At 40.6% G+C, this 13,259-nt stretch overlaps 1 protein-coding gene across 1 annotated transcript; it reads left to right on the forward strand.

The window, feature by feature from the left end:
• The first annotated feature begins 2,560 nt into the window (after positions 1–2,560).
• LOC135609278 (proline-rich receptor-like protein kinase PERK4) lies at positions 2,561–4,634 on the forward strand. Its single transcript, XM_065102386.1, has 7 exons — positions 2,561–3,085; positions 3,165–3,251; positions 3,334–3,404; positions 3,597–3,673; positions 3,750–3,897; positions 3,981–4,142; positions 4,207–4,634. The coding sequence occupies exons 1-7, from the start codon at positions 2,686–2,688 to the stop codon at positions 4,459–4,461; spliced, it is 1,200 nt and encodes a 399-aa protein (XP_064958458.1). The 5' UTR covers positions 2,561–2,685; the 3' UTR covers positions 4,462–4,634.
• The last annotated feature ends 8,625 nt before the right edge of the window (positions 4,635–13,259 follow it).

Here is a 13,259-nt window from a genome sequence, read left to right on the forward strand (position 1 = left end):
ATTGGAGACACAGGACTTGCTGCAATTGTTGACAGACTTGCTGCAATCTCCTACCTCGGTCCTTGGCCTCAGCTCCTATCACCGTCCCCTGTGTTCTCCCGCCTCCACCTTCTTACCACTTGGAAATTTCCTGGCTACGGAGTTCTCATTGATGATGAGAACCCACAAGTTCTCGACAATGTTGAGAGGCTTCAGCCGCTGGAAATTTTATCAAAAAAAAAATAAAAAATTTGCCAAAAGCAATGTTTTTTTGTGATTGGAAGCCGTGCTTCAATTTCCTCGAGTGGGGCTTGCCCAGCTGATGAAAGTGACAGAAGGGTGTGCAAGAAAGACATGTTCCTTGCACTGCCGAGGGTGGTGGTCATGATGAACAGGGAATGGTGCAGAACATGTTCGAGCAGCACCAAAGGTGTTTCTCCCGTGAATGGGGGATGTCATCTCGGCTCAGCTTTTGCTCTGTTTCATGCTCTTCGGAATTGGCACAAAGCATTTTACATGACAACTCATTGCCCCACTCTTCCATGAGGCAGGCCATCCCTTTACTTGTCTTTTGGAAAGCTGTGAAGAGGTCAACACAAGAATCACACCATCTTTTACACCCAAAAAATTGATTTCTCAGACCACCTCCTTTCTGGGTGTGGATTTCAATTTATGTTTGTATATATATATATATATATATATATATATATATATATAAATACAATACCCCAGAGATACAGAAAGGATTGTTCAGAACTAGCTGGAAGGAGATGTCTTCACATCTATACCACAGATGCTGATAATATTTACTTGCTTGCACAATACCCTCTCACACACAAAATCCTTTTTCACAAAGAAACAAAAATAAGGATTAGTTCTTATTTAATTTAAACGATAGAACAAAGATCTCTCTTTTTCTATCTACCCTAAAAAAAAAATTATATTATAGGTTTTGCCACATAGATACATGAGTAAGTGTTGTCTGATATTATTCTTATCAAGATTTTATGTATGTATGTATGCATGTCTCTCTGTGTATACTTATAAAACTCTTTATCTTTTATAGCAGATTTATTATTATTATTATTATTATTATTTTTGTTGTTGCTTAAACTCATAAAGCTTTTGATCTTTTATAGCTGATATATTTGTCACTTCTAAATTTTTATAGAGACATAAATGAATTGACCCATATGCAGAAAGAGACAAATAAATAAATAAAAGAAATATAATGTTGGGAAAATAAAAAAAATTCCAACAAACAGGGATGGAAGACACACGTCCATGTCCAGCTTGGGACCTCACACCGCCGCACGTGCCGAGGACAACTTCCATGGAGCGGTCGCGCGGGAAGCGGTTGGAAAACGACCGGCCCAGGAAACGGCACCGGGTCAACCAAGCTTGGAAGCCGAAGCGTCTTGTGGAGATCCTTCCTCCTCTCTCTCTCTCTCTCTCTCTCTCTCTCTCTCTCTGTTACTTGTTTCTCCCATTCTTTTCTGGCCTCAATTCCAGCCTCTTGGACTCGAGTGGCTCCTTAATTTGATGTCACTGCCACACAAAAAATAGCAACACTATATAGCATTCCTTGGATTGGAGAGGTGGTGGTGTTTGGAGAAGGACGAAGCCACGCGCTCAATGCACCATCCCTTCCCTCGCCCTTCTCTAAGAACTATTCTCCTATCTCACATCTCCAAAGCTTCTACAGAAGATAGCAGAACAGGTGCATGCCAACAAAAAAAGCTGTTAGCTTCTTTGCTGCAGGAATGATGATAAGAAGAAAGTTTCCTGCAATTGTAGTTACTGTTTACTATTGCTTCGATGCCTGGCCTGATCGTGGAGTTCCTCTGCAGGTGTTCTTACTATGCTGCATCGTCTACGACAGCAGTTCGAGGGAGAGTGGTGCTGAGATATCATCTCTGTGGAAATGTCTTCTTCTCCGCCGCCGGGTAGTTCCTCATCGTCCTCCAGCAATTCATCTTCCACGTCATCGTCTCCACCACCGAGACGGCCACCAGCTGCTTCCCCACCTCCAACCAACACCACAGATTCATGGCCACCGCCACCACCGCGGGATTCAACTCCTCCTCCGGCCTCGAAAATCTTCACGTTAATACATTTGTCAGATGACGACTCCTCTTCGCATCACTCATCATCTAACTCGGATGGTTCCGACAAATCATCGCCGCCGCCACCGCCACCGCCGCCTCCGCCTCCGCCTCCGCCTCCTCCTCCTCCTCCTCCTCCACCACCACCACCACCTTCTTCCCTAAACCAATTGTCGCCTTCCGAGAAATCAACACATTCTGACGTGAACGTGCCTCTGATCGTAGGCGTCGTGGCAGGAGTTGGGCTGTTCTTCGTGCTCATGATCATCGTATGCATTCGCAGCTCCAAGAGGAAGAACAAGCGTCACAATCCAATGCAGTACTACGCAGATGCCTCGGCACACAATGGTAATCCAAGCAAACTTTTAGTCTAACTCTTATCCGTGTAAAATTGTTGAACATGTCTACTTCCTTGTCATCAATCCTGGAAGCTTAACAAAGGAAACTGGGTTCCTTAATGCTCGCAGACACTGGGCTTTACGGTAGTGGACAGCCCTCGAATTGGGATCACAGGCAGCAGAGTGCCAACCATGTTGTTAAGGTGACACCACCTTCGGGATCCTCGCATGCAGGAAGGTGGCAGCCTCAGCAACATTCGACCATGATGAGCGGCAGCGAGGTGAGCTCGGCCTACTCGGGGCCGCACATGCCGCCCCTGCCGCCACCCTCCCCCATCGTTGCCCTTGGATTCAACCAAAGCACCTTCAGCTACGAGGAGCTTGCAGCTGCAACTGACGGCTTCTCGCATGCTAATCTGCTAGGACAGGGAGGATTTGGGTACGTGCACAAGGGGGTTCTCCCAAACGGGAAGGAGATCGCGGTGAAACAGCTCAAGTCGGGGAGTGGGCAAGGGGAGAGGGAATTCCAGGCTGAGGTCGACATCATCAGCCACATCCACCACCGCCACCTGGTGTCCCTCGTCGGGTACTGCATTGCTGGTGCGCAGAGGATGTTGGTGTACGAGTTCGTCCCCAACAACAGTCTCGAACACCACCTCCATGGTCAGCACTGATTTCAAGTGTCTTCCTCCTCCAACTAAAGATCTATTGTTGCGTCAATCCTTCCGCCATCTATTTGCAGGCAAAGGGCTCCCGGTAATGGACTGGTCGATGAGGCTAAAAATTGCACTGGGATCAGCCAGAGGCATTGCCTACTTGCATGAGGACTGTGAGTGATCTGTCCACTATCGTTCCTTCCTCTGCTCTACACTGCAATGCCTGATTTGTTCGATTCGAATCATCTCGTGAAGGCAACCCTCGGATCATTCACCGCGATATCAAGTCTGCCAACATTCTTCTGGACTTAAACTTTGAGGCCATGGTAAGCTCGTTCGACGACAACAAATCAAACACTTTGGGGTCGAAGTCAAACATGAAAGAGTATCATAAATAGTTCTGTTCTGAACTCATGTTGTTGACGTAAAATTGGTTCTCCTGTGGCGAGATTTAATCATGCATGTAGTGGATCTGAAGCTATGACATGTGAGATAACTCATGCAGAAAACATATCCAGGTTGCGGATTTTGGGTTGGCGAAGCTGTCGTCGGACAATTACACTCATGTCTCCACCCGTGTCATGGGAACCTTCGGGTGAGCAAGATGTTCGATCGATCTCCAATGTGGACTTTGGATTTTGAGGCATTGTTCTTTTCTTCTTGACGAGCAGGTATTTGGCTCCGGAGTACGCATCCAGCGGGAAGCTCACAGAGAAATCCGACGTCTTCTCATATGGAGTGATGCTTCTGGAGCTGATAACCGGACGACGACCGGCCGATACCACGCATGCACTCTCGGAGGATTGCTTGGTGGACTGGGTCAGTGCGTCTGCAGCCGTGCTCGTAATTGTGATCTGCTCACTCTGTGTGGCTAACGCTGGTTTACTCGATCCCAACAACAGGCGAGGCATGCTCTCTCTCGCGCCTTGGCTGACGGAGACTACGACGAGTTAGCCGACCCGCGCTTGGATGGCAACTACGACCCGGCGGAGATGGCGCGCATGGTGGCGGCCGCTGCTGCCAGCATTCGCCATTCCGCAAGGAGACGACCCAAGATGAGCCAGGTGAGATCACTGCGTCCTCTGCATCGTCAACTGCATCGCTTCTGATGCGACGAGGTGATCGCAGATCGTGAGAGCATTAGAAGGCGACGTCTCGCTCGAGGACTTGAATGAGGGAATGACGCCAGGGCATAGCATGCTCTTCAGCTCAGGCTCAGAGTACGACTCAAGCTCGTACACCCCGAACACCAGACGCGTGAGGAAGGTCGTGATCGCCAGCCCCGAATACAGCGGACAGATCACGGGGCACGAGCGCGGCCATTCTGCATCCAGCAGCGAAGGAGGTCGCTCCGGTGAGCTGAGATCTCATCCCCCGCCCTGACGAGGCACTTATGCGTCGAACGCATTCCAATGGAGGACGATGCTTTGCCAAGCCCGCAGTTTGAGACGGGCAGGGTGTTCGTCGGGGCTTTGTTGCTTCTGATAAGCGAGGGTCTTTTCTTGTTTATGTAGAGAACGTGTTTAGAGAAGAAGGATCGGAGGATGTTGTACTACACATGCCATTGTTGTTTCTGTAGCTTTTCTCTTTGATGCGAGTCGAGCACATCTCTCGACATTGGTGAACTAATAGATGTTGGTTGGATGCCTTTTGCTATCTGCTTCTGAGTCTTAATCGAAGACGCAGCAGAAGGAAAAGAATGACTCGTGATTGTGATTGGTCCAAGGCGGCGTACACAATAGCTGGATTTAGGCCCAATTGGGCCCACGTAGTCAACCAATGACGACGAGGAAATGGTAATGGTGTTCTTGTAATTGTGATGCTTTTGTAAGGGTATAATTCACGGCCGAATAACGACCCCTTGGAGCCAATTCTGTTTTCCCGCTTCCTCTCGTAGGAAGAGAGATGAGCGCAGAGACTCGGGGGAGACGTGCCGGCGCTGCTTGTCGGCGGAGCTTCCTCTTCTCGGAGAAGAAGCCATCGATCGGTGACGAATCTGTTCGCTGCTCGCCATCGACGTTACCCGCATTAATCTCCGCCAGTTCGGTATTCAGTTTGATGTGGTTCTTGGAATTTCACCTTATCTTTCCAGGGTTTCAGCGACGGCTTGTGTTGTACGATCTTGAATGGATGAGTGGGATTAGTAGCTTCCAGCGATTGAGGATAGAATAGTTTGTTTGAGGTATCTTTTCTAACATCTGCTTCGTGAATCCCAATTTCAAAGATGATTGAAGGCACAGAATCTTGCAGCTATTATTTGCTCGTTAAGTTGTTTTTCGTGAAATTTCATATGAGTTATATGGGATTTTAGATGAAATAACTGTTCCACTCAGTCATGTTTGATTGGTACAATTCACAGGCATGCCTAATTCTGAAAGCCTTTTATGTCATAGGAGGCTGGTCCATAATAGTGTCACTGGAGAATCGTATGACACTTCTATGAAGTTTAGTCATACCTTCTCTGAAATTGAAAGCCTTTAAGGTCATATGTTTTCATGATGGAGATCCGGCCAATACCTAGTAACAAGAGGGCAAGCTACTGAGCTAGTACTTTATTTTCCAATCATGCTACAAAGTATTCTCTCTAAAGGAAATTATATGACCTGTCACCAGAAAATCTTATATCAATTTTTGCATAATTTGTCAGACAAATACTGATAACTGTGGAAAATGAACAACATAGCTTCTTTTGATCTCAATCGAGAATCATGTTGTAGTTTTCTTTTAGTTGTTGCTTCCTAATTTGTTATTTTCTACCCTTGTGTGTTCACTGAAAAGTGTTCTAATAAATGTTTGTACTATGATTAGAAGACTCCATCATGCTGTTTTTACCCTGGATTGTTCTTGATGTAACAATAGGTTATGTAAACGCTGTTGATATTAGGTTGAAAACATACTCCATGTAGTCAGATTACATAGCATATAAAGTAGTCACTTATGGAGTTTATAAATGTAGTCCATAACATATAAAGAAAACTCACATGTTTCCATCTAGTAACAATATGGCAAGCTACTATGATAGCACTCTTTTATAATCATGCTAAAAACCTATTCTGTCTGAAAGAAATCTTATGACCTATGTCAGTAGAAAACCTGATATATTTTTTGTATAATTTGTCAGACAAATACTGATACTTATGAGAAATGAACAAAGTAACTTCTTTTGATCTCAATTGAGAATCAGGTTGTGGTTTTATTTTAGTCGTTGCTTCCTAGTTTGTTATTTTCTACCCTTATTAGTTTCTAATAAATGTTTGTAAAATGGGAAGACTTCATTCTGTTGTTTTTACCCTGGGTTTCTATTTGTGTAACAACAGGTTGTGCAAAAGCAGTTGATATCAAGTTGAAAACATATAAAGTCCACATAGTCATTTATGGGGACCTGTTTTTTCATCAATAGACCACTCAATAACAACTTCAGTCGTTCAACAGATTATTGCGAAACACAAAGCAGTTTTCACAATTATTTCTCTATGAAACAGTGATGGTTGCATTTACTAGCTCTCTAGCTAGCTCACTGATAAGTCCACTCAATACATGCTTCTCCGTATCCCTTATAATTTCATCCTTTTCAACAGATGCAAATATAATGTTGTTCCAACCAATATCCCACATACAATTGATATCTGGCTTCCTATCCTCGATGTCTCTCTTGAGCATCATGTGAAGTAATTCTGCAGTTCTATCATTATTTATAGTCTCACTGGGGAACTTAAGACTCTCAATATCTTCATTCAACTCCTTCATCAGTGCATTCAGGTATCTAACTTTCCCTCGTGCGTGAGATTTTGTCATGGCATGAATCATCTCTCTTTTCCCTTTTCTCCTCAGTAACTCATATCCACAATCTAAAAGAGGCTTGTTTTCCTCTTTCAGACCAGCTTGGCTGCTGGTTTGTATAACATCATTAGGAATCATGATTTTGAATAGCGCTTGTGCTGTGTTGCGAAAATGCTGATTATTAATCAGAAGTTGCATGAGGATATATTCATCCTCAGTAAGTGAACCTTGTCCATTTGTTTCAGATATTGCCTGATTCTGTGACTTTAAAAGGTTACAGTTGTTGAGCTGCCTGTCCTCAGTTGCACCTGCAACTAAGATATGCAATTGTTAAAATTTCTTCATAATTTTGTTGTGATGATTTCTCGAAATCCAGCTTTCTTTCTAATTTCTATACACTGGCATAAGCAATTTTTTATGCATAATATTTTGATTGGGTGCAAGAAAGTTGTTAATGTTTGCAACATCTGAGTTACCTTCTGTCTGCTTTTTCTCCAAGTTGTGCTTTTCCTTCGAGTTGAAAGGTCGCAGTTCTGAATCTGCACCGAGGGGAACTTCCTTCTCTTGTGAATCTTTAAAAGCTGTTTTATGATTGTCATCATACTGTGGAAAATATATGAGATACTAGTAAACTAATAAATAGAATATAATGCAAATGCTTCATGGTGTTGAGTCTCATATTCCGTTTAAAAAATCATGCACAGGGAATTAGTCAGGTCCTCTGTTCTTCTTCTTCTTTATAATAAGTCTTATTTACTGCTACTTGGAACCAACTTTCTCCAAGGTTTTAATCATAATGCACATTTGCAAAATAACAAGGATATGTGCATTATCTGAGTCACGATTGATGCAGATTGACTTGGTTGCATATAGTGATTGAGTAAAGTATAACTTACATTTGTCTCCGCAACTGACCTCTCCTTTTTTGCTTCGTCTTTGCCAGCATCTACCAAGGAATCATCTGAAAGTAAGGTTGATTTAGTTTCCTGGTCTAGATGTTGCTCTGAATTTGTTTCATGAGAACAAACTGTTGCTCTTTTATCCTTACTGATTCTTTCTTTCCATCTCCTCTCCAGATCATTTAAGAAGGATGATTGCTGGTTTTTTTCATTTGGTAGTTTAATGTACCGAGAATTGTCGCCTTGAACCTTATGGCTTTCACCTCTGTGAACTTTCATGTTTGCTCCATCTACCTTCTTTGCAGTTGGAATATGCACAGGCTTCATCAGTGCTGTCACCAGAATTTGAGGCACGGGCTTCTCTTTATCAGTTCTTGGATATGTCAGTAAGGACTTCATATCATCTGAGTTCTCATATGCTATTCTACCTAATTCCATGTGATCAGAAGTTATGTACATTGTGTTTTGCATTTCTGGATGGCTGCTCTTTGGACGTTCTTTTGGTTGCTCTAAATTTCCAACCTTTACTGAACTTCCTTCTCTGGCAACAACTGTGCCACCAGACAACACCTTATTCGTGCTTAGTTTGTCAGTAGATGTCCTTGATTTCCAATCACTTTTTGTTGCTGTGCTGACCTTTAACTTGCTGTCTGCATCATGGTCTTTTTTTTCACAAAATGGATATTTGGGTTTTACCATGTGGACTGTTGATTTTTGTTGTGTAAACTGGGTTTTTGTCTGATTATTTGCGAGACCTAACCGATCTTGTTCATCCTTCTTGTTTAGGAGTGTATCTTTACTGCTAGCTGCATTGTAATGACACCGAGATGATTTCTCTTTGGTTCTTTGCTGGTCTCTTTCTTGATGTGGTTGAATGATATCCTGGGTAGCTGATTCAGATCTGCTTCTTTTTTCTCTTTTGTCTACCCTTTCCATCAACTTTACCAAATTGTTCTCGGCTATTTCTTCTTTTAAACTGTGGCTGATATCAATGTTTTCGGTCTTCCTACTGATTTCAAGATGTATCTTCGGTGCATTATTGGACAATGGGGTCATGTTCCGCATATAATTTGTCTTCTCCTTGCTGCTTTTGGCCTTGGTTTCTTCAATGTTTATTTCATTTAGAATCTTGTTCCTTCCATAATTCTGCATGAAGTGCCTTTGCGGAGATATCACCTGTTTTCGTGCTTTTGCATCTGCTACTTGGCCTATTGCCATCTCTTTCTCAGACTTGTCCTTTTTTCCTTTGACTTTTTTCACCTCAGCCTTTAGTGTTGGAAGTTCTTCGAGGCCCATAAGTTTGACAACGACATTTGGCATTCTTACACTGCCATTTATAGGGCTTCTAGGATCCAACTGTCTGATGCTCTTTGAAGTTGAGGACTTGCCATTAGTGATTGAGAAGTTCCCGAGTTCATCACCATGGTCATGTTTGTGCCTAATGCCTGAATACGGGGAATCAGGCATGGAACCAGGACGACAACTCAGAGACCTTCTGTGTGTAGTGAATTTTATAGATGCATCTAATGAGATATCTTTATAATTTGAATTAGTCATACTACTTCCGATGTAAGATGAGGTCGAATATCTCTGCCTTTGAATAATGGTATCATCGCTTGCTTTAGCCAATTCAGCGAAGTGTTTGGTGGACCCATCAAAAGAAATCCTGGGCTTGTACGTTAGAGTGTTCTTGTTTACTTCGTCATTGGATGATTCATCTTCTTCCATGCCCTTCAGCAGTCTGGCCTGCCTCCCTTGAGAGCTGACCATGCAATCTGAACCCTCTTGTAGGGTGACAAGCATTTTCAATGAGTCATCCAAATTCGTGGCCCCTTTCAACAATTCCTTTCCAATTTGAATTGAATCCTTCCCATAATTTGATGTATCAGAGCATGTTTCAAGGATTTTATTCAATTTCTGAACACCTTTTGATATTTCACTGATTTGCGCGTTGGTTAAAAAAGGATATCGATCAGCATGATGTCTCGTGTTGTATAATAAGTATTGATTGTGGCTTTCTCTGTAACTAATAGATCCACTATGTGGAATGAGCTCGTTACCAAATTTAGCTGTGTAATGAAGCTTTCCACAATTACTGAGTGCAAATGCTAGCGCCATGGACGCATCAACAGAATTCGGACTGTTTGTGGCTCTTCCAATAGGAACAATCTTCCGGGAACCAACTTTTGGAGCCGCTGTTTTGTTATGTATGGTGCTGAACCATATTTCTGTGACTTCTGTGCTGACCAGATTTTTGCTACTCTGCGGAACGCCCACAACAAGAACAGAAAGAACCTCGTTAAATGGTATGTATAGCTGAAGAGGTTCTGTTATTACTTTAAAAGCTGTGTTCAAAGAGCTTACACAGTTCTTTATTGCTTCTGTTCCTCGCGAGGACCTTCGGGGGTTCCCCTGATGCTCTGGAAAAAAATTATGCAAGCGGATGATCAATGTCCGGGTCAATCTTATGCTGCATAAATCTTCGGAATGAGAAATCTATATTTGTCTTTGTCTATCCAGGGATTTACGAAGATTTTACAAGCATGATCATCAGTGTAATATGGTGTTATGCCGCAAGGGCTGTTGCTTCTGTGTTCAAAAGATTTGATGAAGCACCGCATTACCAACTTACTGCCACAATTTCCAGATGAAATGTCTGTCCTTCAATCCCAAAAACAAAGGTACAAAAAGCTATATCTGATCTTTTACGGTTCCTGTTTAAAAGTCATTGATACACTGAACATGCTTCGTAAGTACTTGGCAGGATTTTATAATGTTTGTTAATATGATGTCAATTCTCTAATACTGATGCCAAATCCTTCCCTAGGCAAATTTAGACAAGGAAAGGCCCAATGAACTAAGCATTCAGTTAAGCTCTATACTATTTATTTTATTTTGAGCTCTAAGATCATGAAATAATCTTACTGAACTTTGACAGAACGGAGAGAAGTTTAGAAGGAAACCAAAGTGCAGTTACAGAGAACTTAACTATCGCCCCTTATGTCAACCACTGCAATATAACTTTGATCAAGAACAAATATAAATAATTGTGATAGCCGTAGTCAATAACATAGTAGTCAAACTAGTGAAACAACAGAACATGTTACAGTGTTGGCAAGTAAACCACTTGGCTAGTCCACTTACACTTTTCTTCTTAATGTTATGAAGAGAACCTGCATTAGGTGATGTTAAAACTCGAGCTAACGTAACATCATACTTCCATGCATCTTCTCATGGTATCATCATATGCTACATTAACTTTGTCTAACTATCCAGTGCTCATAATGTGTGTTCTAATCAGATCACGGATTCTAACTGACCAGCAGAAGGTGGCTGACCTGAAGATGCAGCATATCCCAACTTCTCTTTCCTCAATCTGATATCATCCAATAGTTTCTGAGCAAAATCAGATCGCTTCGCCATCGATGTGCCCGTCTTCTTCGCTTCCACAGTCTCAAACGTGTTGTTGCACCGGAGAGTTCTCCATCGTCGTGAACTTGTGATCTCTGATGGATAGCAGAATGATGGCACAGAGATGGCTATTTGTTTCGATCGAGTGTAGGTAGGTGAGTTATCTCTCTCGCTCTCTGCTTCAAGGTGAACTGCCCATTTCAAAGCAAAAGTGTGGGCCTCCTACTCGATTAGGAAGTTTTTCTTGAACGCCAGATTTTGCAGCTGCTGCATGAGTGCGCCTGCCTTCACTCCTTTCCAAGCAAAGCAAGAGGCACCCTCCTACCTGCGGGCTTCGTTTCAAAGCATCCCCGCTGGCTTCGGCACTCAGCTGAGGAAGTGGGTTGAATCTCGTCTCTGTACGTTAACATTTTTGCTCAAACGCGAGTCCAAGTGAGATTGGAGGTCTCACAAGAGGTGGTGTGTCGCATGCTTGGTGAATGCCACCGTCGACGTCACATCTAGCAGTTAAAGAGAAGCCCACGGGTTTCGCTCATCTGTTGGGAGTATTGAGAGGTAAGCTTGAAGAATTTGTGCCAACCACTATTGTGACCAGCTTCAAATACATCGTTGCAGTGACCTAAACATCCGAGTGATATGGGCAGAGAGAGCCACACAGGATATGGGACCCGAAAAATGCATTTGAACTATCATGAAATGGATAGAATTGCAGAGACTCGTTAATATTGTATCTTATGATTCATTACTTGTTGTAATATGTTTCTGGACTGGGATTCATCCTCTCATAGATAAAAAGAAAAGTAATGAATGTAAGCATATAAAATATAATATATTACTGTTATATAAAAAAAATTAATATCAAAAATTAAAATATAATAATAATAGGATAAATATACCATGTATATCTTTCAATATTATTTAGAAAATTTTTACCTGATCTACAGATGTACTATCGTTGAATTTAAAAGTTATCTAAAATTAGATTTATTTTTTTATGTCAATTTAGAATTCAAAAGTTACAGTGATCCCTAATTAGATAAATTAGGGATCTAATTCTCGTTAATCTCTTAAGGAATTCGATAAGAATCATCGCAATCAGAATATAGTCATATCTATAATATATTTTACATAATTAGATAAAATCATATAAATAAATAAAATTGATAAGATACAAAAGAAATTTAAAATCAAAATAGATAAAATAAAAAATAATTTAAAAATAATTTTATTTTATTAAAATATAAAATATTAAAAATATTTTACCCATGCGTATGAATTTTATAAAATTAGTCAATAAGTTAAATAAATAATATAATACCACATGAAGTTTGATTACTAATATGAGTTATAGTGATTGTATATCATCAATATCATACTTACTTTTATATATCATAATATTGTTAGTCCTTCTTAATATAATCCAAAATGATCTTTGTAATTTATCTTATCAAAATAATCTTGTTATCATATTCAATCATAATATATACATACATAAATATGAATAAGATAGCATAAATAAATAATTTTAATTATGTAAACAAGAATATCAATTATAATGTCCACTCAAACCTATATCACTACATTTTTTATGGGTTGTTTACAAATCAAATCATAAGAACATGTTCTTTCAAATATTTTAGATTATAAGATCTTAATGAATAGCCCATCAATCAACATAATAAAAATTAAATTATTAATTAATATTAATTATATTTTTTTTACTTTTTTCTTTAACCATTAAGTACTTTATATTATAATATATAAACTACTAGAATACTTGCTATTTAAAAAAAAAAAACCACCATAATATATTACAAAATATCCTTAACGACTTATCAATTAAATATGACTATATTAAATCCTAAAATAAAATTTTGTAGACATAAAGCTTGATTAGTAACTTCAAAACATATTATAAAATCGACGATGTTTGATTTATATCGACCATTTTAAAATTCTTAGTAAGAAATTTTTTGATTTGATATAATAAACCAAGATCACTGTTGCCAAGCAAAATATTATTCACATATAAACCAATATAACAAACTAGCTCGCTTTGATATTTAGATATAAACATTATTCAATAGTATT

Source organism: Musa acuminata, chromosome BXJ2-4 (assembly GCF_036884655.1).
Source record: "Musa acuminata AAA Group cultivar baxijiao chromosome BXJ2-4, Cavendish_Baxijiao_AAA, whole genome shotgun sequence".
Lineage (NCBI taxonomy): Eukaryota > Viridiplantae > Streptophyta > Magnoliopsida > Zingiberales > Musaceae > Musa > Musa acuminata.